Below are 21,009 nucleotides of genomic sequence, written 5' to 3'. Positions count from 1 at the left end.
TGCCCCTGGGGCTTTCCCAGACTGCAACTCTTGACAGGAGTAGAAAGCCCCATCTTTGTCCCATGCAGTGACTGTTGACTTTAAATGGCTGGCTTTGTGGTGCGCAGCCCCCAGGACTCCCAGGCAGGAGGATGGCTCCTTAGCTCTTCTAAGAGAGGAGTTTTGAGCCCTGTGTTACAAATGAGGAAACAGAGAGGCTCCAAGAGCTGAAAAGGGCCACATATAGGCTAGTGGCATGTCCATCATCTGTCCCCGCCCCCACCCTGCCCCCACTCCCCACCCTGTGGCCGCATCCACAGGGGGCCGAGGAGGCCTGAGTCACACCTAAGTTTGCATCCACTTTCTTCCCCAGCGTGTGACCCTGGGCTGCTCACTTCCCTGCCGAGTCCCAGGTCCCCACCTGCTGCCTGAGGGTAGGTAGCAGTGTCCCGCGCACAGGCCAAGGATGGGAGCTTGCGCTGGCTCCACTTCCACTTCCACCGCCACCACCTTTGTTCCTGACAAGTCTGGGGACAGGAATCTCTGCCAGAGACTCAGGGCCACACTGGGATGGAAGGGTCCAAAGTGGGGTAGGGTGTCACAGCATCAAGGAGAGGGTGCTTCTGCAGCTCTGGAAGTTCTCTGCATTCCTGCTGTCCGCAGGCCTCTGGCCACACAGGTCACTGAGCATTCGAAGACGGATTGCACTTGATGAAAGTGTGTTCTTGTGGGGTGCTGCCGAATCCCTTCTGATGCTCAGCCACCCCATGCACAACAGGGCAAATGCTGTCCTACCCTGCGCCAGCCTCACAACTGTTGCCATCCTTGGGCCTGTTGCCCCAGCCGCTCATTGGGCTGTCAACAGTCACGGACTCCTGGTCTTGGGGCCGCACAGGCGAATGGCTGGTCCCTGGGTGACCCAAGCCGAGGACGGGGCAGGCATGATGGTGTCAGGAAACCGCTGAGGCAGGGATGGAGGGGCTGGGACCCAGGCCGGCCCGCATGCTGGGGACCTCGGCTTCCGCACCCCTTCTCACCCCCCTGCCTTGCCAGGGCGGAAGGAAGGGGGCTGGGGTTGGAACGCAGGCCCTGGGGTCCCGGGCCTCCCCTCCGGGGCAGCCCCTGGTGGGTCCCAACATCTCACGCAGAGTGTCTGCCTTCTGCTCCACAGGCCCTGCGTCTCCCCACGTGACCACGCCGGCGACAGGACATGCACGGGCACAGCCGCAACGGGCAGGCCCACGTGCCCCGGCGGAAACGCCGCAACCGCTTCGTCAAGAAGAACGGCCAATGCAACGTGTACTTCGCCAACCTGAGCAACAAGTCGCAGCGCTACATGGCGGACATCTTCACGACGTGCGTGGACACACGCTGGCGCTACATGCTCATGATCTTCTCCGCGGCCTTCCTGGTCTCCTGGCTCTTCTTCGGCCTCCTCTTCTGGTGCATTGCCTTCTTCCACGGTGACCTGGAGGCCGGCGCCGTGGGGCCCTCGGCGGGCGGGGGCGGGGCCGGGGGCGGGGCCTCCCCCGTGGCCCCCAAGCCCTGCATCATGCACGTGAACGGCTTCCTGGGCGCCTTCCTGTTCTCCGTGGAGACGCAGACCACCATCGGCTACGGCTTCCGGTGCGTGACGGAGGAGTGCCCCCTGGCCGTGATAGCAGTGGTGGTGCAGTCCATCGTGGGCTGCGTCATCGACTCCTTCATGATCGGCACCATCATGGCCAAGATGGCCCGGCCCAAGAAGCGGGCGCAGACGCTGCTCTTCAGCCACCACGCGGTCATCTCGGTGCGGGACGGCAAGCTCTGCCTGATGTGGCGCGTGGGCAACCTGCGCAAGAGCCACATCGTGGAGGCCCACGTGCGCGCCCAGCTCATCAAGCCCTACATGACCCAGGAGGGCGAGTACCTGCCGCTGGACCAGCGGGACCTCAACGTGGGCTACGACATCGGCCTGGACCGCATCTTCCTGGTGTCGCCCATCATCATCGTCCACGAGATCGACGAGGACAGCCCGCTCTACGGCATGGGCAAGGAGGAGCTGGAGGCCGAGGACTTCGAGATCGTGGTCATCCTGGAGGGCATGGTGGAGGCCACCGCCATGACCACCCAGGCCCGCAGCTCCTACCTGGCCAGCGAGATCCTGTGGGGCCACCGCTTCGAGCCCGTGGTCTTCGAGGAGAAGAGCCACTACAAGGTGGACTACTCGCGCTTCCACAAGACCTACGAGGTGGCGGGCACGCCCTGCTGCTCGGCCCGCGCGCTGCAGGAGAGCAAGATCACCGTGCTGCCCGCTCCGCCGCCCCCGCCCAGTGCCTTCTGCTACGAGAACGAGCTGGCCCTCCTGAGCCAGGAGGAAGAGGAGATGGAGGAGGAGGCCGCCGCGGCGGCGGCGGTGGCCGCCGGCCTAGGTCTGGAGGCGGGCTCCAAGGAGGAGGCGGGCATCATCCGGATGCTGGAGTTCGGCAGCCACCTGGATCTGGAGCGCATGCAGGCCACGCTGCCCCTGGACAACATCTCCTACCGCAGGGAGTCGGCCATCTGACCTCCGGGCCCGCCCTCGCCGCTTCCGCCCGAGCCCCTGCCGGGGGGTGAGGCCACCCCCACCCACACTCAGGACAGAGCGGACCCTGGCTCCCGGGACCTTCTGGGACTGGGAGACCCCCTTCCCGCCAGCCCCAGAGCACAGACTGAAGTGAGCCGGGCCAGGGCCGCCCCGGGTCCCCCCAGCCCCGCCCCCCAGGAGGCTCGGGGACCCCAGGCCACCATCCTTTCCCTTTCGGGCCCCTTTGCTCTCAGGACCTTGGGGAAGGCGGCTGGACTGCTGGGGGGGGTGGGCGTCAGGGGTGCCGGGTGGGCCAGGGGTTAGGGAGGGAGGGGGAGGGGGGTGCGTTTCTTTGCATGACTGTGACCTGTTGCTCACGACTTTCTTTTGTAAATATCCACAAAGGGCGAGGCATAGGCCTCCCTCCCGTCACTTTCTGCCATTTTTACCTGAGGGACAAGGTGAACGTAGTCCCTCGCTGTGCACCCCGCCCCCCGCCGCCCCCCAGCCTCCTCTCCAGCGGCAGGCCAAAGCCCATCCCCGCCCTGCCCAGCTGGCCACGCCCCCTACTTCCCCGCTTCCCGCCCAGCCCCCAGCCCACCAGAGCCAGCCGTGATGACCCTGGAATGGGGTTGGGGTTGGGTGCCCCGAGGAGATAGGCGAGGGCTTGGCCCTCCCTGCAGTCCCTCCCGGCCTCCAGCCCCAGCCCGATGGACAACGGAGTTTGTAATGATATATTTTTAATAAAGTATATGGCCCAGGAAGGGCAGGCTGGTTAAAGTTGGAGGGATGGGAGAGAGGGAGGGAAGGAAGCCAGAACGTGGGTGTGGCTCTCAGAGAGGCTGGTCCTTGGTAGGGCCAGGAGAGGGACCGTTTTTCACCAGCATCCTGCTTCCTGGGACCCTGAGTTGGCACCAGGGCACATTACTAGTATGTGGCTGTCAGCCAGTTGCTTGTTGGTCCTTGGCCTCAGGTTCATGACCTGTAGACTGGGCCTGACCATGCCTCCCTTCCACGAGATGATGGGCAGGAAGAGGCCAGTGGGTGTCCGCCAACCCCTGGAGGGGAAGTGGGAATGAACCACCTGATTCACACCCCTACACATACACCCTAGGCACACGTACACGCGTGCGCACACGTGCTGGGCTGGTGAAGTTGGAGAGAAGGGCTCTCCAGTCAGTTGTGAGGCTGCTCCAAGTGCTACTTAGCCATCTCCTTGCTGCATGCAGAGATAACCCTCCCAGCGGCCTCTCACCACCGCCCCCCCACCCGCACAGTTAGGCTGCACTGGGCCATGGCCTCCCCAAGTATGGTGGTTTCAGCAGTGAGCAGTGATCTGCTGTTTCCCAACGTTAAGAGCGACGCTATGCGGTGCTGCCTGGGGCCCCTCAGGCAGCCAGGTTTGGCTGCCCTGTCAGGGGCCCTGCCCACCCATCAGCCTGGGTGTCCTGGAGGGTCCGCCCAGCCTCCTGCAGCCGCACCAGCTTCCAGGCTTGGCCTCCACACAGCAGTCTAAGAAGGCGGAAGCAGCCGGTCTCCTGAGGCCTAGCCTCACTGGTGTATGCTGTCACTTTGACTGCATCCTATTGGCCAATCCAAGTCACGACATTAGCCCGAGGCAAGGGTGGGGGGATACCTTGTGGATCCTGCTAAAACCAAAAACCAAACTCGCTGTCCTCCAGTCAGTTCTGACTCACAGCGACCCTACAGAACAGGGTAGAACTGCGCCTGTGGGTTTCCCAGACTGCACCTCTTTATAGGAGTAGAAAGCCCCATCTTTCCCCAAGCAGAAGGCCAGTGATTTTGAACTGCTGACCTTGTGATTAGCAGCCCAACAAGTAAGAACCCACTATGTTACCAGAGCCAATCATGTCAGGGGGCTGAAAAGTCACATCATGGAGGACAGAGGACAGAACTGTGGCTGTACCTACCAATCTGGCACAGACCCAGGCGGGCTGCTGTCCACAGCCAGCACAGGGGCCGTAAGGAAGCAGAGGGCACCCTCCTTGTTCCCAGGAGTTTCCACCCACAAACTCACTGCCATCAAATGTTGAGCCATAGCAACCTCTGTGGGCTTCTGAGACGGTAACTGTTTATAGGAGTAAAAAGCCCAGTCTTTCTCCCAAGGAACAACTGGTGGTCTCGAACTGCCGACCACACACCTCGTGGCCCAACGCATAACCACTCCACCATCAGGGCTCCTCTTTCTACCCAAAGGGGCAGCTCTTTCTGGAGACCCGGGAGCCAGCAGACTGATTCACCTAACGAGGGGCCAGGTGACTGGCCTTGTGAATGACCACCTTTCCCAGGTGACCTCTTTCTGCAAGCACCTCCTACAGATTACGCGTGAGGTTGTTTTTCATTTCCACACACGCTCACCACACGCCAGCGGGCAGCTAGGAAAGGATAGTGGATCCACGTGACAGGTGGGGAAACTGAGGCCCGGCGAGCTAGGGTGTTGGCTTGAAACAAGGTGAGGATTGTCAAGAGGCTGAAAGGCCTGCTTCCCCTGAACCCCCACTTCCCCAAGGTAAGTGCCAAGAGAGGGCCAGGAGCTGTCTCCTTTCCTCCCGTGACTCTACCCAGAATGCACTGGTGACCTTCAGAGGCCACCAAGGGGCCTCTGCAGGGGCCACTCAGCAGGAGAAACGCTCAGTGGCCCATCTGTCCACACTCAGAAAGGTCCCTGGAGCCCAACCTCGGTTCTCAGGACACCTGGGGAGGAGGGACTGAAGGGCCCAAGGTCCTGGCCACTGGATGCAGCCCCCCCTTCCGCTTAGACCTCAGAGGTTGCCCAGGGCACCCTTTGTAAGGTGCAGGGGGCGGGAGGGGTATGTGCAGGACCCACCTACGAGGGCCTCCTATCCGGATGACGTGGTGACATGATGGTGACAAACACAGCTATCACAGCCTGCTACTTGCTCAGTCTCTTGTAACAGTCATTCCCCTCGAAGGGGCCGTGTCCCTCCCTTCACCTGTGAACAATCCAGAGCCCCAAGCCAGGCCTTTCGGAGGTCAAAGTGGAACCCTGGTGTGGCAGTGGGTGGGCTCCGGAGACAACTGGGGGTGGGGCGCAGCTTCAGGGTGCAGAGAGCCAGCCCCAGTGCTGTGTGTGGGGGGCGGGTGCTCCCATGACAAGGCTCCCTGCAAACTCCTGCTGGCTCTGCCCTGCTGACTCACCTTCCTGCTCCCCTGCTCCCCCTCCACAGCCTCCCACCTGCCTCCCCACTCGCAGCTCCTCTGATCTTGCTCACCCCACTCAGGTCCTGGCGGCGTGTGCGGAGATGGGGAGAATCAGGGAGTCTCAGCTTCTGGGGGCGTCAGAACCTCAGATGTCACTGAGCCTGGCATCAAAGAGACTGGGGCTGGCTGAAGGGGCCTTGGAGGCCCGCCTCCCCCTCCTAACTCAGCCCTCCTCACCCACCCCAGCATCTTGCCTGCAGAGTCTGGCAGAGGCATGGCACTCCCTCCCTCTGTCCCCACCCTCCACTGCCACAGAGGGGGGGGCACGCAGGAGATGGGGTGGGGTGTCGGTGATGGGTTGAGGGTGGATGCAGGGGATGGGGTGTAGAGGATGGAGTCAGGAGTGCAGGAGATGGGGAAGTGGAAGGGTGTGGGGAGGGGGGCTTGGGGCTAAAGGAATGGGATGAAGGGTCATCAGTTGGGAGGGTGGAAGGAAAGCCTGGGCAGGGGAGAGGGAGAGAGGGAAGGGAGGAAGGGTGAGAGAGGGAGGGGGCATGGCAAGTCTGCCCTCCTCCCTTCACCCAGGCCTGCCTCCAGCCTATTTCCAGCTGGATTCACCTCTGTCCCCACCCCCCCACCCCACCCCACCCCGCCCGCATCCTCCCCCCTTACCCCCATCTCCCCCCTCCACCGCTCTGCTTGCTTCTGAAAATCAGGAGCAGTAGCAAGGACCTAGAAAGTCCTATTCTCCAGTCCTGTCCCTCTGTGTCCCTCCTCACTAGGCTGCAAGGCTGTCCTGGGGCGGAATTCCTGGGACTTCACATGTTCTCTTGTTCTCGCTCAGTCTGCCCCCAGCCACCCCCCGCCGCACTGACTTCTGGGTAGTGAGGGAGTCTTCAGCCCGGTCCTTCTTCCGATGCCCAGCTCCGCTTCTGAGCAGGCGCCAGGGTCTCCTCGATCCCCACGTTCAAACTGCAAGTTCAGAGGCAAGACTAAGAGCTTCAAGACGGAGACCATAGAGCATCAAAGCAAGTTGTCCCTGCCTGCAGGCCAAGTGCGTTCCACATTGGGCTGCTAGCGGCAAGTTCAGCAGTTAGAAACTTCCAGACCCTCCTCTGAGGGAGAGCTGGGCTTTCCACTCCCAGAAAGACTTGCTCTTTCTTCCGGGAAAGAGTTACCGTTTTGGAAACCCACAGGGGCACTTCTACCTAGTCCTGGAGAGGCACTAGGAGTTGGCATGGACTCAGGGCCAGTGAGGTCAGCCATGCTGACCTAGGCTTCTCGACTGCCGGGCAACAGGAGGGTTCCGATCCCAATCCATGGTACACAGAGCTGCCTCGAATATCTCCATGCATTTGTTTTATCAACTGGATCCAAATATCGTGCAATCATCTTCACTCAATCATCTTCTTCCCATTTTTGTTTCAAGGTTTATTAGAGCTCCTTGCTCGAGCTAAACATAATTTTAAAAGGTAGCTGGGATTCTGGGGGACATGCTCACTCTGTTCAGATGCAGCCTCCCAGGGTCGGTCTAGAACGTTCTACAACGACGATGCAGACGTAGGTTTCAAAGTGTGGAACCAAGTGCCCTCAGCTTCTCCAGGGGCTCCCCACCAAAAGCGTAGTGGACACAGGGGCACCAGCCTCTAGGTACATGTTTGTTGGTGGTGTTGTTCGGTGCTGAGTCTGTTCCGACCCATAGCGACCCCGTGCACGGCAGAACGAAACACTGCCTGGTCCTGAGCCATCCCCAACATTGTCCACATGTTCGAGCCCATGGTGGCAGCCACTGGGTCAGTCCGTGGTGTCCATCCTTCTCCAGAGACTGGCCTCTCCTGACAACCCATCCGAAGAGTGTGCGATGAAGTCTCGCCATCCTTGCCTCGAAGGAGCGCTCTGGCTCCACGTCTTCCAAGACAGCTTTGTTGCTCCTTTTGGCAGGCAGTCCGTGGTACTTTCTATATTCTTTGCCAGCACCACCCCTCAAACACAGCGATGCTTTTTCGGTCTTCCTTATTCAGCGCCCACCGCTTGTCTGTCAGTCTGTCACGCTGTCGTGGCTCGAGCGTTGCTGAGATGCTGGAACCTAGCCCACTGGTATTTCAAATACCAGCAGGGTCTCCTGAAGGGAACAGGTTTCAGAGAGCTTCCAGAGTAAAGACAGACAACGTCGAGGGAATTGGCTGCCCACGTTGGAGGCAGGAGCCGTTAAAAACGTTATGCGTCACATTAAATCACTGCATGTTTACAGACCCACAAAAGTCCAGGTGTGAGAACCAGTGGGCCCTGCGTTTGAATTCTGCCTCTGTCCCTTCCAAGCTGTGTGACTCCAGGCAAGCTGTTTCATATTTCTGAGCTGATTTTCCGATCTTTAAGAAAGCTGTTGCTGCTAAGTCCATTCCGACCCATAGCAATTCCGTAGGATGGAACAGAACTGCCCTGTGGGGTTTTCAACGCTGCGAATCGCTACGGAAGCAGCCAGCCCGCCACGTCTTTCTTCCACGGAGGAGGTGGAGATTCAAACTGCTGCCCTTTCAGTTAGCAGCCCTGGGCTCCTTTGTGTGGTTTAGTGGCTGTGAAGGCTGTGGTACTGGACCCTCACAGCCACCCTGGGAGGCTGGGGAGGTGGGTGTGGCTCAGTGTACACATCAGTGAGAGATCCACCTCCCTTCTTGGGTACCACAGGAAGTGAGGGACAGATGACGGGAAATCCCATAGGCGACCGGGCAGGCCACAACCGTGGGTCCATTACTGAACTCCCATAACCCTTTGAATTCTGGAAAGGATGTTGATGCTCTTATAAAATAAAACAGAGTTTAAAGATGAAAATCTGAGCTTCCTGGCAGTCTAGACAAAAAGGGGTCTCTGACGGATGACTTAGCTCTCAGGATCTAAGGACCGGGGAGGCTGAAGGAGTGTGGACGCATGCTCATTGTGTGGTTCTGGGTAATCTTGTCCTTTCTCTGGGCCTCAGTCTCCCCAGTCTTCGGAATGAAGGGTTTGGACCTTATGTCCCCGTGGCCCTGGCCTATCTACCGAGGTCTCTGATCCCTGGCAGACAGGCGGTCGTGGGGAGAGTGAGGAGAACAGACCCGACATTTGGCAAGTGTGGAAAAAGCCCGTGTCTGCCCTCATCCTGCTCCTGCCATCCCATACCCTAGGGGCTCATCCCTCCCTCTACTCCCTAACCGCCCCGAAGCTGGTGTCCAAGCTCCTGGGACTTCCCATAGAGCAGTGGTTCTCAACCTTCCTCATGCCGCGACCCTTTCATACCATTCTTCATACCAGAAAATTATTTTCGTTGCTACTTCATTACTGTCTTTTTGCTACCATTATGAATCAGGCAACCCCTGTGAAAGGGTCGTTTAACCCCCCCCCCAAAAAAAAGGGGTTGAGATCCACAGGTTGAGAACCGTTGCCCTATAGGCAGGGAAGGGGTGGCAGGGAGAGCGGCATCTGTCTAGATTCCACCTGCCTGCTCACATCACCCCCCCCACCCCCATCACAGACACCCCCATCACAGACACCAAGGGACTTTTCTGACGCTCTTTCGGGAGCTCACCACACACGATCTGCTGCAGGAGCTGGAGAGGCAACAATGTCAATGTCCCCGGGGCTTGGGGCAGCGCTACAACACTGGGGGTGGCGTGCCGCAACCAGCCTGTGGCCGAGTCCTCTGCCTACACCAGGTAGTCCATTAGGCAAGTCCCTGACCCTCTCTGCTGCTGGTTATGGTTGCCACCCTGTCCACTGGGGGAAGCATGACAACATAGCAGGTGACCCAGAGATCTCACAGGGAGGGCATCCAAGAGAGGCCTCCGTAGGTGGCCTACGTATGGGGGAACTGAGGTGAGGTGCAATGGGGGTGTGTGCTTGGAACAATCACTGAAAGGCAAGTTCCTGATGGCCCCTACCTGGGATACAGCTCTTGGCAATGAGGATCCTGAGGCCAGCACCATCCCCGTGTTCCCTGGGGGTTCCCTAATAAGTGGAACGGAGACTCAATGGACTGCTCCCCACCCCACCCTGAATCTGCCTGCCTCCAGAACTTGCCCCAGGCCTGTCTGCAGCCCTCCTCCTGGTGGTTGGGGCAGGCGCTCATGGAGGGCCCGTGGAGATGTGAGAAGGCAGGAAGAGGCCCAGGTGTGGTGGGTGACGTGATGGGGGGACAGACAGCATGCACGATGGTGGCAGGGACAGGGAAGAGGGAGAGAGCCGGAGATGAGGCTGGGGAGGCCATGGCTAGGGAGGGGTGGACAAGGAGGGGCAGCGGAAAGCAGACAGTATGTCCATAGAAGCCAGCCCCCCAGGCCGAGAGGGGCAGGGAACCAAGTCTGAGGTTGGATCGCGGGTGCCATATGGCCAAGGGGACCAGTGTCCCCTCACACCGCAGGCCTGAGCCTCCCTGGGAAGAAGCTGGGTTGGCCCATCCTGGCTGCAGAATCACTTGGGCATCCAGCCAAGAGGAGGGAGGGGCGGGCATTAGGAATAAGGGGAGGGAAACCCAAGGGCTGTGGGGGAGGGGACGTGGGAGAGTGAGAATTGTTGTGGGGGTGTCGAGTCGGGGTGAGGTGCCCCAAGAAATACATACGAGAATCTGGGGGACCAAGATCACCCCAGAATGTGCAGGAGTGCGGGCAGTTTGGGGCGTCCCCTCACGGCAGGACCCTCCTTCCCTACAGAGCCTTTTTCAGGGGCTGCCCCAAGAGACCCCGGATCCCTGGCTGGCTGGGAGTGAGCAGAGAGCAGCCCAGAGGCCCCAGGTGTATGGGTGTGGGAACAGGCCTGAGATAGTCTGCTGATATCTGTCCCTGGAGTCCTGGGGTGCAGACAAGTGGTAGTCTTGTCCCAGCTCCTGCCTGCAGTGTAAGCCAGTGAGGACAGGGACAGGGGCAGTGACAACTGCACACTGGCACTAAGTTACAAAGCACCTCTGGCTTCTCAGCTACCACCTCCCATCAACCCTGTGAGGTGGAGTCTGTCCTCAGACCATTTTACAAATGAGGAGGCTCAGAGGGGTGACTGGTATAAACCTAGTCACAGAGCAAATCTGTGCCGCCCCCAGGTCTTACAGTAGAGGAGGCGGAAGGAGGTGTCTGGTGGGTAGGTGAGCAGGGGCAGTAACTTTTGATAGGGGGTCGGGCTAGCTGAGGAGGTCACCGTGGCCGCTTGGAGATCGAGGGCCTGGTCTGCCAGCAGTGGGGCGCCATGGGTGGTCTCAGAGGTGTGACTGATGGAGGTGGCAGAGGCAGGGAGCTGGGCTTCAGGGGGCCACCCACCTCCCTCTCGGGCAGCAGACAGAGGAGTCCTTTCTGGGCTCAGAGGTGACAGGCAGCCCCTGGGAGATGCGAGAGGTGTCACAGCAGGGGAGGGGGGAAGGAGGGCTTGGGGAAAATGTATGACAGGAACTGGGCGGGATGAAGTGGATCTGTCCTCTCAGCTGACAGGAGCACTGACAGTTGAGTGTGACACTGGCAAGGTGCCCCCTCCTCCCACTGCGAAGGTGCACAAGGGGATCTATGGTCCGAACTGCAGGAGGTAGGGGCCAAACGGGGGCGGCTTGGTGCCTTGCTGCTGGGGGCAGCAGGGGAATCTGATTCAAGGGACCAGGAGGCAGTCAAGGAGTATTCATCAGCTTTGTTGCCTGAAGTGGGGTCTTAGAGCTGTCTCCTTCCCAAGTCTGAGCCTCACTGTAACAGGGCCACTTCCACCTGGCGGTTTCCAACCTGGAGACCCTGTACCTGTACCGCAGAGTCCAGGCCCAGCCCCCACAATGTCCCTTGGCTTCCCCTGGCCAGCAGTCAGAGGGCCTCACTTACTGAGCTGGAAAATGGGTTTGCTAGTGGCAGTAGGGGGACAAGTCAGGCATGGGAAACACTGTGCCATCTGACTGCCCTGCCACCAGATCTCTATAAGCACACCACCCCTTAACACACACACACACACACACACACACACACGGCCCTTTGGGGCCTGACTCCTTCCACCTCCTAAGATTACAGATGGGGAAACTGCAGCCTGAGAGGGCCAGGGACTTCCCTGTGTCACACTCAGATGCCCAGGGTTGGGGGTGGGAGGACAGACAGCCTGGTGACCGTTGTCTCATCTATGAAATGGCTCCACCAACGGCCTCCTGCCAGAGCTCGGGGGCCCAGCCCACAGCAAGTGCTCAGGAACAGGGGCTCCTTCTGCGCTTTGGGGTCATGCTCAGGCAGACCACTATGGTTGGGTGCCCAGTCTCCAGCATCATCCAGACCTGGGTCAAATCCTGCTGCTGCGACTTGGGGCTGAGTGGCCTTGGACCAGTGACTTGGCCTCTCTGAACCCGTGCGTTCTGCTGACAGATGGGGAAAGCCCAGCTCCCAGGTCCCCGGGGGCGGGTGAGACTTCAGGAGTTAATGCATGCAGCACCAGGCTCCCAGGCCCCTCAGCAGCTGCTGGCCTCTGGGCCTGTGTCCCTCTGCCACCCAGCCCGCCATCAGGGTCCCCACCTTGCCACTCCCATGTGGGTGGGGAGCCCAGCCTTGAAGACACTGAGGCAGCCTCTTCCATCTGGCAGGGAAATGACTCCCACTCACTCAGGCCCCCAAATTAGAGTCCTATTTTAGCTTCCAACTCCACCAGGGTGCGCAGGCGTTTGGCTGTTGCAGGCCTGAGCCCATCCACCACCACCACCCACCCAGCCGGGCTGCCAGGCCCTGCTGCGCTGTGCCCTTGGGTCTCTCCTGCCGCCCACCTGGGTGTCCGGGGCCCTCCACAGGGGCTGGGTGGTCCACTCCAGGTTCCACCTGGACACTGTCTTCACCATGAGAGCTAGGGCCTTTGTGCGAATCAGGGTCCCAGAATTCTCTAGTGTGTTCTTCAAATTCAGTCTCTTAGCCCAGTGAAATGCTGGTGGGGTAGTGATTTGTGTGTTGGGCTCCTACCTGCAAGGTCAGCAGTTTGAAACCACCTCAGGAGAAAGGGGAGGCTTTTTACTCCAGGTTTTTTATAGCCCCAGAAACCCACAGTGGCAGTTCTACCCAGTCCTATAGGGTTGTTGTGAGTCAGATTGACTCCATGAATGACAAGTCTAACCCAGAGGAAGCAGTTCTTCTGTGGGTAGTAGAAGGGAGGGTGTAGGGAGGCCGGAGTTCCAACCCTTATTTGGGCAGTGCCACTGAAATGTCTCCGCAAGCTCTACCCACTGCTGCCTACCTCAGAGCCTTCACACCTGCGCATCCCCTGCCCCAAAGCCCACCATCCTGAACAGTCGGAATTTGGGCCCTTGATCTAAGGCCACTCTCCTCCCCCTGCAGACACTGCCCCCAGTGGACAGTGAGGGCAACAGCACGGTCCTGTAAGGGCACCACTGAAAGCACAGGTTTTCTGGCGAGGGGCATGGTTCTCCACTCCACCCACGACTGTTAGCATTCTCGCATTCTCGTTGTTTGCTTTCTTAACAGTGTTATTGACACTTAATTAGCATACCAGACAACCTAAGGGATTAAATATATTTAAAAGAGTTGTGTGATCATCACCACAATCCATCTAGAATGTTTTCTTCATTCTTGTACCCATTACAATAGAACTCCGGTACCCCTGGAGAAGGACATCATGTGTGGGATTGGGGCTGCGAAAAAGACCTGCAGCAGGCTGCATGGACATCGTGTCAAATCGATGGGCTCGAAGCTATAAGGACAATGGTGAGGAAGGCACAGGACTAGCAGGGTCCCGTTCGGTTGTACAGAGACAGGGACACGATGAATCTAAACCCACTTGACAGCCCCCAACACAGCAGGTGCAGTAGGAGCCCTCCTGGCGCCGTGGACCACCCACTGGGCCACCGACCAAACCCACCAGCCAGCTCATGGGAGAAAGACACGGGTCCGCAAAGATCCTCACAGCCTCAGAAATCCAGAGGGCCACCATAAGGGGCTTTGCGTGTCAGAACCGACTCCGTGTCAGTGAGGTTGGGTTTGCTGTCTGCCGTCATCCACCCCAGCTGAAGGCATAACGATTCACAGCCCTGGTCCATCTAACCTGCGTGAGATGAAGTCACACACCTTTTAATAATAAGCCTTTATGAAACAGCGGGGCCGAGAGGGGGCTCTAGCCTGGAAAGCTCTGGACCCAGAGCAAAGTGAGGGAGTTTCATAGTTCATGGCCAAAGACTGGCGGAAGCGGGGAAAGGCCAGCCGGTTTCGTTCTTTGCTTATCAGACAGGCAGGACGACTGGAGGGGCAGCGAGAACCATCTGCAGACAGTAAATCAAGGCCTGGCAGGAGAGATTGCATTTCTTGCTAATTGGACAAGCAGCACCACGGGGGGCGCTCTGGAGACACCTCTAGAAGTGCAAGTCCGTCAGGATAGGAGGGTGGCGTTAGGGGGCAGCCAGCTGCGGGCAGGGTTGAACGCGGACCAAGAAGGCAGTTTTTGAACAAAATGAAGGCCGTTTGGCTGAGCTGGGTTACTACAGGTCACCAGTCCGAGGGCGTTCAACCGAAGCTTCATCCGCATGGGGACTCCGCACATGGATTCTGGACATTCAAGGATTTCCTGAGTGAGGCCTCCCTCTTGCCCCAGTTTTACAGACAACTCGCTGAGGCCCATAGAAGTGAGACGTCCTGTCCACAGTGGTATCTCAACAGGGAGGGCGCGGCGGAGCGCCGACTCTGTCTGGATCCTGTGCCCCCTCTGGCTAATGGCTGGGGGACCCGTAGTGCATGGTTGGGTAACTAGCCTCACTCTGCAGCCTCACCTCTAAACAGGGAGCTGAGGCCTCCTTTCTCACCGGAGACCCTTCTGTCCTCCGACCTTAGACGGGAGGCGTCAGCTGTGAGGAACGAGAGGAGGAGGGGAAGCGAGAGGGGCAGGGCAAGGAGAAGCCGAGAATTGCCACAGCTGTAACCTAGCACACCCCGGTGAGGGCCAGCCCTTCCCCGACAAGACCAAGCCAGAGACAAGTAGACTCCCAGAATCCAGTCTCATTGGTCAGGCTTCGGTCACATGCTCACCCCCAGTGAACCACAGTGATCCGTGAATGGACTGTTCTGATTGGCTAGACTTGACTGGCAGGTATAAGGAGACTTCTTGTAACTGGTGTAGTTGTACCCCAAGACTGGGCCCCGCAAGCTGGAGGGAGAGAGAGGACAGAGGGGCTGAGGACCCCCAGAGGAAAAAGAACGAAGCTAGAATGGGGTCACGGGAGAGCTGCGGGCACATCAAGGCCCATGCTCCCCCTCCCGCCACCCCCAGCCTAGCCAAGGACCCTCCCCAGGACCACATGCAGGGCGAGGTGGGCTCTGCTGGGCTGAGGGGCCTCAGACAAGTTGAGGACACCCCTGAGGCTCAGCCTGCGCATTTGGACGGTGGGAGCAGTATGTGCACAAAGGGGACCGGCCACTCAGCAGGGGCTATTTTTATCCTCCTGCCTCCAAGGTGGCCTCTCTGTGGTGCGCCTGTCACTCAGCCTCCACAGAATCCCTCTGCAGTGGCCGCATGACTGCCCTCGGCTGTCACTCACTCGCTGCCAGTCAGTCAATGATGACTTATGGCCACCGCCTGTGGGTTTCCTGGGAACTGCTTACGATAATAGAGAAAACCCAGTCTTTCTTCCGCGGAGCTGCTGGTGGTTTCCAACTCTCGTCTCTCTGGATCGCAGCCCAACGTAACCGCTACATCACCCGGGAAGTACTAGTGGACGCCTATTGCAGGCGAGAAAGCAGGTCAAGCCGCTTCAAGGGCTGCTCAGACCCCAGCCAGCTTCCTACTGTCTTTTAACTTGCTGGACGATCTGTCAGAGATGACAACAGGAACTGCCGTGGCCGGTAGACACTGCCCTTTGGCGGCCCCCGACTTCAGGTGGCGCCCAGGACACGTGAGATCCCAGCCACACCTGAGCTGTGCCACTACGCACGCACCACAGCGGCTGCGGATTCAAGCAGCAAAAGGTGGGAGGAGGGGAGCAAGGCCTCGCTGGTTTCCCCTCCTGAGGCAGGGAGCATACAATGAACCCGTTCTCCGTTCTCTGGAGAAGTCCACGCGGGACCCGTGGTCGCTGTGCGTGTGAATTCGCTCACCTGGCCGCGGGCGCCCAAGCCCAGGGACCCTGCTCCACCCCGCCACCCCGTGGCCGTCTCTGGAATTGCAGGCCGGGTGGGAGCCCTTCAGCACTGCGATCCTGGGGGAACTTATAAGAGGACCCAGCCTCCAAGCCCACCGGCAGCCCTCCCGTGTCTCTGCCTCAAGGCACCCCAGGGTGCCGGCTGCTTGCAGGTTGTGTCGGGACTTTGCATACTTGCATTCCAACTCTAAAAACTCACCGTCACCCAGTCGGTTCTGACTCAGAGCGAGCATCAACGACAGGATGAAACTGCCCCTGTGGGTTTCTGAAACTCTGTACAGGAGTTAGAAAGACTCATATCATCTTTCTCCTTCCGAGCGGCTGGTGGTTTTGAACTACGGACCTTGAGGTTAGTAGCCCCGTCTATAACCCACTACACTACCAGGGCTCCTCTGACTCCCCAGATGCCCATTTTACAGGCAGGGAGACTGACACACCCTGAGGGTGAAGGGACTTTCAAGTTCACACAGCGAGGAAAGGGGACAGAGATGTTGGGGGGTGCAGGGAAGGGTTGGAAGCAGGTTTTCAGTCTGGTTGTAACTTGGTCCCCGGTATTTTGTTTTGGGACATCGGAGTTTGCAAAGTCCTATTCACAGATCTTATGTCACCATGTCCTGCTCCCAGAGTGGTCCCTGGACCCCGGAGTCAAAGGCAGTACACAGCCCCGCCCACCCCGAGCGGTTGGGAACGTCCCTGCTGAGGATGAGGGTGATCTGTGACTGCAAAACGCACGCCAGTTTTCAAAGACTGCTCACGGAGAATTGAAGTCTCCCTAATTGTTCCATTGATTACATTTTTAAATGATATTTTCAATGTAAGGGATTAAATGGCAGCTAACCAGGAGCGCTCGTGGGTTGGAGTTGGACTGCCAAGGGCAAGGTCAGTCATTCGAAGGCACCAGCTGCTCTTTGGCAGAAAAATGAGGCTTTCTACTCCCGTAGAGATTTACAGCCTCAGAAACCCACAGGGGCAGTTCTACTCTGTCCTACGAGGTCACTGTGAGCTGGAATCGACTTGCAGGCAGAGAGTTTGCAGTTTTAGAATAAATAAAATTTCAGAATATCTCCTGTTTTTCTTTCGTTGTTTTTGTTTTGTTTTGTTTTTTTACTGTCATTAGCAGAAGAGTTTCTTTGACACGTGGCTCGTATTCTGTTTCTGTCAGGCAGCTGGGGACTAGATTTAGTCCTTGACAGCCCGTCTGGGAGATGTTCTCGGGCCTGCATTTGAACACATTCCTGAAAGGAATTCTGTCGTGGCCCACCCATGTTGGAGAGGCTGACTTGTTCATCATCCTATTTATCAAAGATCTGGCAGGAGGCCCGACACACAGTAAATAAAAAAAACACCACTACCATTAAGCAGCTCTGACTCATAGCAGCCCTGTGGGACAGGGTCGACCTGGCCCTTGGTTTTCCAAAACTCTAACTCTTGACAAGAGTGAAAAGCCTCAATTTTCTCTCTTGAAGAGATGGGTGATTTTGAACTACTGACCTTGAGGTGAGTGGCTCAGTACATAATCACAGATAGGCGACATAGTCGGTCAGTGGTTCTCCACCTTCCTCATGCCGCAACCCTTTCATACAGTTCCTCATGTGGTGGTACACACCCAACCATAACATTATTTTTGTTGCTACTTCATAATTGTCATTTTGTTACTCTTATGAATCGTCATGTAAATATCTGATATGCAGGGTGTATTTTCACTGTTACAAATTGAACATAATGAAAACATAGTGATTCATCACAAAAACAATGTATAATTCTATATTGTGAAATAATTATTTCTAATGACAAATAAATGAAATTTTGTCTTGAAGCATGGTGTAGTACGGGTAACAGTCTTCACACGGGGTACTTGTATCTATCTGGGCATATCTGCATGTGGATGGACCTGCCTGGAGACCGACGGATAGAGGAGCGGTATCTCGGTTCCTAAGACCATCAGAAATAAGTGTTTTCCGATGGTCTTAGGCAACCCCCATGAAAGGGTCAGTTGACCCCCAAAGGGGTTGCCACCCACAGGTTGAAAACCACTGCTCTAGAAACTTCCACCTAATACATCTCGTGCTTGTAAATGCTTCGTCATAGATCTGTTGGCTGCCTGATGTCTTCTTTGGTGAATGGTTTGTTCAGACCCTCTGCCTAATGGCTAATTGAGCGATTCATCTTTTTTCTGGTTGAAATGCAGAGATTTTCTCTAGATTTTAGAGATGAGTCCCTTGTCCGACGTATCCTTGCCAGAAATGTGTCCCAGCCTGTGGGTCCTCTTTGGCCTCTGTTCTGTCGTCTGCTCTGTGTTTGTAGTTGTCCATGCTGTTGATTGGGAGGGTGTTTATGCCCTGCACGGGGGCCCTTACGTTTGTCCCTATTTTTTTCTTGTTGATCTTCATTGCTTGGGTTTTGTTTTTTCTTTTTTTACATTTTATTAGGGGCTCATACAACTCTTATCATAATCCATACATATACATACATCAATTGTATAAAGCACATCCGCACATTCCCTGCCCCAGGGTTTTGTTTTTCATTGGATACATTTTTGCATGTCTGTGGTTCCTCTCGGCTGTGGAGTGGGATCTGGCCCTAGCACCCCCAGGTTGCTGTTGTGAGATGCCATTGTCGGTTCTGACCCAGAGGGACCCGTGTAGGACAGAATGGTCTTTTGTCACCCTCTCCCGTTGAAGCCACGGACATAGACACTGTGTGATCCATCTTGTCCGAAGCCTTCATCTTTTGGCTGCCCCCCTACTTTACCCCCTACGATGCCCTTCTCCAGGGAGTGGTGCCCCCAACATCGTGTCCAAGGAGCACTCTGGTTGTACTTCTTCCAGGACAGATTGGTTTGTTCTTCGGGCAGTCTGTGGCACCTTTGATAGTTTTCACCAGCGCCATCGTGCCAATGCACCCATTCTGCATTGGCCTTCCCTAGTCATCGTCCAACTTCCACATGCAGACGCGGCGCTAGAAAGGACCACGGCTTGGTTTAGTCCTCAGAGTCAGCTCCTGCTTTAGAGAGGATGCGTGCGGCAGATTGCCCCGGCGCGCTGCGTCACTTGATCTCCACTGCTGCTCCCATGAGCGTTGATTGTAGATCCGAGCAAAACAACATCCGTGACGACATCAGTCTTGACTCGTTTATCACGCCTGATATCATCTACTGGCCATCTTTACCGGGAAGGCTGCCGTCCTTGATCTCCATCAGCAAGCATTTCGAGTCTTCCTCGCTCTCAGCAAGCAAGGTGTGTCCTCTGCATCTCCCTCGTGGGTCTTCATAAGCTGTCACCAATCCCGATGCCACCCGCTTCTTTAGATAACTCAGCTTCTTCGACGGTTTGCTCCGCACGCGGATGGAATAAGTCCGCCGAGAGGACCTGCCCCGACACACACCATCTCTGATGTCCAGCCGCACAGTGGCCCTTTGTCAGGTGGCACGGCTCTCCCTCGGTCCAGGCACCGGTTCTGCGTGAGGACAGCGCAGGGCTCTGGAGTCCCCCGTCTTCTCAAGGTTACCCATCGCGTGGTGTGGTCCACACAGGCCGATGCTTTTGCACCATCAACGAAACACAAGCGAAGAGCTTTCTGGTAGTCTCTGCTTTCAGCCAAGAACCACGTGACATCAGCAAGGACATCCCTTGTGCCATGTGTTCTTCTGAATCTGGCCGGAACCTCTGGCAGCTCCCTGCCAAGAGACGGCTGCAACCTTTGCTGGATGAGCTTCAGCAGAATGGCCCTGGCATGCGATGTGAGCAATACTGTGCTACACCTTGAGCACTCTGTCGGGTCACCTTTCTTTGGGATGGGCACAAATACGCACCTCTCCCAGTGAGGTGGCCAGGTAGCTGTCTTCTAGATCACTTGGCACCGACGAGTGGGTGCTTCCAGTGCTTCACCAGCTTGTTGAAACGCTTTAGTTGTATTCCATCACCTCCAGGATTGGAATTGGCTTGTTGTTGGCTAGTGCTTTCCGTGAAGGTTGGACTTCTTCCTTCAGCACCATTGGTTCTAGTTCATATGCTGCCTCCTGAAACGGTTGGATGTCGACTCGTTCTGTTTGGTACAGAGACTCTGTGTGTTCGTTCCATCTTCTTGTGATGCGTCCTGTATCCTTCCATATATTTCCAGTAGTATCTTGCTTCCCATGGAAGATTGTAACTCGAGGCTTGAATTATTTTTTCTTGAGTTTTTTTCCATTTCAGATCTGTTCTTCCTTTTTCGCTGTCTAACTCTAGGTCTTGATACATTTCGTGATAATATCTGACTTTGTCTTCTTGTGTTGCCCTTCAAAAGTTTCCATTCTGCTTGTTTCTTCCACGAGTCTTAGCTACTCTCCAATTAAGAGCCAGGCTCAGAGTTTCTTCTGAGACTCATTTTGATCTTGTCTTTCTTCCCCCCCCCCCCCAAAAAAAAAACCCATTTCACTGGGAGCTCTTACAGATGTCAGACCATTCCACAGTTCAATCACATCAAGCAGTGTTGTACAATTGCTACCACGGTCCGTTTCAGACATTTTCTTTCTTCTTGAACTCTTTGATGATCTCCCAGGAACTATCTTCTACGTGTTGTCTCGAGAGGTTCTATTTCCTGTCTCTCTAGTGACCTTTTCTTTCTTCCTGTGTGGTGTTCTTGGCATCCTCCCGCAGCTCTTCAGGCCTCCTGTCATTAGTGTTCAGAGCATCACATCTGTTCGTCAGGTGTTCCCAGCATTCAGGTGGGGTAGGCCCGAGGTTGTATTTGGGATCATGCAACCCTGCAGGACATCTTATCCACAATAAAAATGCTATTCCTACATATCCCATAGCTCACATTGTAGGCAATATATAAGAGGGCACAGAGACCCGTGATTGGCTTCTTTCAGAGCAAGGATGTCACTTTGAGGTCTAAGCCATGGTATTTTCAATGGCCTCACCTGGATGTGCACATTGGACAGCGGAGAAGGCCGATCAAAGAAGAACTGATGCATTTGATTTATGGTACTGGTGAAGAATATTGAAAGTGCTGGGCCCGACCCCAATCCCAACTACAACCCCCCTCCCTTCCCAGAAGAAAGCTCTCCAGAGGACAGCATGAAGCTACAGCTCAAGGAGAGGGGTGCATCTGATCAGCGCACACAGGAGCAAACAGAGGGAAAGAGTGGAAAACGTCCTGACCCACCAAGTCCCGAGGATGACGTCCCTGCTCAGAGCAGCCAATGCACAGAGGA

General features: G+C 56.7%; 1 protein-coding gene across 1 annotated transcript; it reads left to right on the top strand.

Moving 5' to 3' along the window:
* Positions 1–1,189: 1,189 nt before the first annotated feature.
* Positions 1,190–2,524, top strand: KCNJ4 (potassium inwardly rectifying channel subfamily J member 4). Its single transcript, XM_075552666.1, has one exon. It carries the CDS (start codon positions 1,190–1,192, stop codon positions 2,522–2,524), a length of 1,335 nt encoding a protein of 444 aa, XP_075408781.1.
* The last annotated feature ends 18,485 nt before the right edge of the window (positions 2,525–21,009 follow it).

The sequence above is a fragment of the Tenrec ecaudatus genome, chromosome 6, assembly GCF_050624435.1.
Source record: "Tenrec ecaudatus isolate mTenEca1 chromosome 6, mTenEca1.hap1, whole genome shotgun sequence".
NCBI classification, from domain to species: Eukaryota; Metazoa; Chordata; class Mammalia; order Afrosoricida; family Tenrecidae; genus Tenrec; species Tenrec ecaudatus.
Note: the sequence above shows the minus strand (reverse complement) of the source record. Positions and strands in the feature narration are given on the sequence as shown.

Bases quoted from the DNA above. Each gene is read 5' to 3' on its own strand.
- KCNJ4 (XM_075552666.1), top strand. From the start codon at position 1,190: ATGCACGGGCACAGCCGCAACGGGCAGGCCCACGTGCCCCGGCGGAAA.